General features: G+C 35.8%; 1 protein-coding gene across 1 annotated transcript; it reads right to left on the bottom strand.

Annotated features, from left to right (window-relative positions):
• Positions 1 to 3313: 3313 nt before the first annotated feature.
• LOC112460683 lies at positions 3314 to 4066 on the bottom strand. The gene is made up of 2 exons (XM_025025477.1): positions 3931 to 4066; positions 3314 to 3851 (listed from the first exon to the last, which is right to left on the bottom strand). The coding sequence occupies exons 1-2, from the start codon at positions 4064 to 4066 to the stop codon at positions 3349 to 3351; spliced, it is 639 nt and encodes a 212-aa protein (XP_024881245.1). The 3' UTR covers positions 3314 to 3348.
• Between the last annotated feature and the right edge of the window lie 839 nt (positions 4067 to 4905).

The following is a 4905-nucleotide window of genomic DNA, read 5'->3' as shown; positions in this document are numbered from 1 at the left end:
GTAACCGTGTCCGATCGACACCGTGTCCGAATGCAACTAAATGTGTCTGATAGTAACTGTGTCCGATCGGGATTGTGTCCAATCGGCACCGTGTCCGATCGGCACTGTGTCCGGACGGCACCGTGTCCGTACGGCACCGTGTCCGATAGTAAATGTGTCCAATCGGCACCGTGTCCGATCGGGAATGTGTCCGATCGGGAAATATTGTCGTGTCCGATTTGTAATGTGCGCAATCGGGACTCACTTGCCGAAATGTGGTGCAGCCGGGGGCACGAAATGCCACTTCACACCGTCATTCGCGAGGATTTCTTTGAGGGAAGGGTTGTTCATAAGCGAGCGAAAGCTGCATTGTAGCTCGCGGTCCGCACCCCAAAAGTTCGTGCCATTATCGCTGTACATGTCCGATGACAGTCCACGTCGACTGACAAACCGATGAAATGCGGCAAGGAATCCATCGGAGGAGTAATCCTCGACACACTTGAGGTGGATCGCCTTATGGTGCGTTCGGGGAGACGCTATTAGCGCTATGAGACACTAACGCTATGAACCCCGTTTGGAAAGCCAATAGTATGATAACGTTAGCATGCTACCCGAACGTACACGTAGCGCTAAGCGACAACGTTTGGAGAGCGCGCTATTGTTGTGTATTGATGATACAACTGTGACAATATGGATAGAGAAAATATTGATCCGTTAGTGCAACAGAATACAATTAAAAATGGAATTATTGCAATTTTGCAAGAACTCATCGATCGTTCATCATCATCAGAGAGTGATGATGATGAGGTGGAACACATTATGTATGTAACGGAAAGAAGAGAAAAGTTGCCAAGATTAAAAAACTATGTGGAGAATATTATTCCAGCCTATAATGATCAACAATTTAAGTCACACTTTAGGTAATTTGCATTCTACGAATTATACGTGTATTTTATATTATGTAAATTACACTCAATTTATCATTTCTGTTTTAAATTATGTACATTCTTATATTTACTAAGAGGTTAATTTTGTACTGTTTTCTGGCACAGAATAACAAAAAATACATTTGAATATGTATTAAATCTTATTGCTCCGAGATTAACTAGAACATATGCGGAACATATGCGGGACTAGACAACCAATGATTTCTCCCAAAAAGCAATTCTTAATTGTAATTTGGCGTATGGCAACACCTGATTCCTATAGGTTAATATTGTTTATGAAATTCAGATTCACCTTGAATGTCTCTGTGGTTATTAATTAGTATCTTTTTAGATCTATATCTGAAAAATTTGACGTTAGTCGAAGTACTGCACTTATCGCTACAAGAAGAGTGATAGAAGCCTTATATGAATTGGCACCATTTTTCATTAAATGGCCATCATATAACAATGCTCAAACAATTTGGATTGGATTCGAAGCTGCAAGTGCTTTTCTAAAAGTAATTGGAGCGATTGATGGCACCCACATTAACATTCCAGCTCCACATAACGAACCAGCATCGTATGTAAATCGTAAAGGACACCATTCTATCCAATTACAGGTTTGTTATGTTTGTCCTGACTGATTAAGATTTGGTTACATTAATATTATTTTAGTTTTATAAGCAAAATTTAAAACTGCATATGTTTGTTTCACCAAGGCAAAAGCGACAATTTTAAAGTTAACAGTTGTTTACGGCTTCTATAAATCCTGCTTAAGCCTAACTATTGAAATTTCTATGTTGATTAATATATTTATATTTTTTCTGAATTTTTAGGCAGTATGTGACCATAAAACACGCTTTCTTCATTGCTACGCAGGTCATCCAGGGTCTGTGCATGACCAAAGAGTGTTCAGATTGTCTGAAGTGCAAGAATGGTTAGGAAATCCAGAAAAATTTCCTGAAGATAGTCATATCCTTGGAGATGCTGCATACAAATGGCATCAAAATGTTATTGTTCCCTACCGAGACAATGGGCATCTTACTGCTAAACAAAAAAACTTCAATTTTTGTCATTCCTCAGCTAGAATCGCTATTGAAAGGGCTTTTGGGCTCCTTAAAACAAGGTTTTGCAGTATAAGGACTGTTCTTGCAATAGATAGAGTGGATTTAATTCCGATGTTTGTGATTGCATGTTGTACGATGCATAATGTTTGCCATTTAAGGGGGGACAAAATTGAACTAAAATTTAATGAAGTAGAAGACGACAATATTCCTTTTCAAGATGCTGCACAAGTTGAACAAGCAGGTCTTGCCAAAAGGGATTTGATTTGCGAACGTTCCTATGCGACATGTTTAGGGATGTTCTATAATCAGTTGCAAATGCCTTGTCGCCAGTCGCAAACGACATAATTGACGAATTACATCGCAGTATCACAACGTTAGCGACTGGCGACAAAGCATTTCCAACTTATTGTAGAATCCTCTTTAAAGTAACCTTGTAAATCAACTATTGATTGTAATCAACACTCTGATGTCATGAGAACACATTTATTTGAACACAATATTACTAATTCATATTTCTTTGTTATTGTATTGGCACAACTCATGTGTATGAAACAGGAATCATCTAGTGCCAAAGCCAGAATATCGTTTTTTTCTTTTGTTTCAAATTTGATATCAATAATCTAGTATAAATAATTTGTTTAATGCACTGTCTCTTTGTCAAGAATAAATATAAAACTGATATAAAACCTTCTAATTTGTACTAAATAAATATTATTCTAAGAACTGTGTTCTTTCTCTTTTACTAATAAATTAAATTATGTCGACAGAATTGTACAAAATTTTATATCAAATAGCATAGAAAAGTTATTACACTGTTTCAATAACAATTATTTGCGTAATTAGTAAATAATTATATGCAGAAATTTCATTACAACAAAGTACTACATACAAATGTATGTTTATTTATATAAAGATGGATCTATTACATTATCAGGTACATTATTTTAGAATTATCCAAAATAACTTGCTTACTATTAATATTTATTATTAAAAAATAAATATTTGTTTCTATAAAAGTATTTCATATACTTAACAACACGTAAATGCCCACTCTTAAAACAAAATAAAAGAATATCTTCCTATTTTAGAAATACTGACGGGTATCATCACAGAATACTCTTAGGTGTATTATCACAGAATACTCTTAGGGCTTGAATCTTTAAAATATATCGTATACGATAGTCGACAAAAAAAACTTATAGCATGTGTAAGGTAATTATATAAAATCTTGAATATCATGTGCAAAATATTTTCGACAAAAAGAAACCTAGTTCTGCTTCATGCATCCATCTGACCTAAACAAGCAAAATCAAAATCACTAGACAAAACATACAGTTAGAAAAACCATACAAAATGAGAGATTAAAGGTAAATACTTTAATCCAAAAACATTACTTGTAATTTCTGAGTAAGTTTATCTAAAACTTCAAGAAGTTTAGCTCGCTGCTCTGTTGTCTGCTTATAACGTTGAAATTTATTTTCCTCGGAAATTCTTCTACTTTCAAGAATGGCTTCTGCAATATTATTGGCCTTTCTTTTGTGGCCTTTCTTTTGCAACCTTAAAGAAGTATCATTGCTGGAACTGCTACAGCTACCGTCAAGGGAACTGTCGCTACTTTCATTCTTCATTATTACACCTGAGGAGGAGGCTACAGCAACAGGCTTCATAAAAGGTTTCTCGCCTAATAATGATTCCATCAGTTCAATGTAAAGCCAGGCCCGTGGAGCATTTCCGGATTTTGAGTTATGATCTTTTATGCTTTTAAAGGTTTTCTTCATCCCGTTAAATTTGGATTGGCATTGTGGACCAGTAACGTCGTGTCCATGGCTACGAAGCACTTCACTTATCTGGTCCCATACTCGTCTTTGTGATATTTTGCCTACAAAAGAAAGATAAAATTTATGACATCATAAAGTATAAACAACATTATTAAATCAAATTTTATATTATTATTTTACCAGATTTGGTATCTTCTTCTCGCTTCCGAAATTCCTCAATAAAAAGGAGAATAGCCTGATGCGACCATTTGAAAGCCGAATCTTGTTCAGCATTCTGTTCTGAAGCAACATTCGGACTTAATGTTGTTGGGACCATGAGACCAGAGCTGGATGTAGCTCCTTTGCTCGTCTTTAAATCTTCCAATACTTTAGAAGCATAAACAATATCTGAAGATACAAAAAAACAAGTAATAGTTAATTAATTATTAGAAACAATGCTAATCATATTCAAAACATGGGACATATTTATTAAAAACATATTATTTTTACAATTGCATAGTACTTTAATTCCTATTAATATGTAGAAACATGTTATTACATTAATTTAAATGTAAATAAAGTTGCTTTTACATGCTATAAATAAAATCTTAATAATTATGTATCATAAATAACACTAAACAAGAACATAACCTCTTATACTTACCAGTTTCCACCCTTTTTACATCTTCCGATGAAAGATATGTTGTATATGTTATACCAGTATCAAGATCTTTCAAATTTAATTTTACAAGTGGATCCATTTTCTATTTACTCGTGATTCCCGTGATATCTAATACACTTTTATATCACAGAAAGCAACAGAAAAGGCAGCAAAAATAACAAGTGAACGCTGTGAACGTTCGGCGCCTCACCTCGAAGACGATAGCGAGAAATAGCGCGAGTAATGACGTCACGCTGCTTTTAGTGTGACGTCATTATCAATTTTATAGCGACAATAAGCGTCTGCTCGAACGGTCATAGCGCGCTTATAGCGCCAAAAGCGAGCTCCCCGAACGCACCCTTAGTGGCGAGACAAACGAAGACCGCCACGTAATGTTTGCTCCCCCTTTGACCACGGCCGACTACGGGGGTAATAATCATCGGTCCGGCGCGACGCGGATTTCCAACGAATTCTTTGGCGCTGTCCCGAAAGTCTGTTGATTCGACCGTATCGCT

The sequence above is a fragment of the Temnothorax curvispinosus genome, unplaced genomic scaffold (genome assembly GCF_003070985.1).
Source record: "Temnothorax curvispinosus isolate PA1 unplaced genomic scaffold, ASM307098v1 QBEX01010711.1, whole genome shotgun sequence".
Classification (NCBI taxonomy): Eukaryota; Metazoa; Arthropoda; class Insecta; order Hymenoptera; family Formicidae; genus Temnothorax; species Temnothorax curvispinosus.
The sequence above is the reverse complement of the archived record's forward strand: the minus strand, read 5'-3'. Positions and strand labels throughout refer to the sequence as shown.

Bases quoted from the DNA above. Each gene is read 5' to 3' on its own strand.
- LOC112460683 (XM_025025477.1), bottom strand. From the start codon at position 4,066: ATGGTCCCAACAACATTAAGTCCGAATGTTGCTTCAGAACAGAATGCT. The intron at 3,852-3,930 runs GTAAAATAATAA...TTTCTTTTGTAG, and splicing joins AGAAGAAGATACCAAATCTG to GCAAAATATCACAAAGACGA.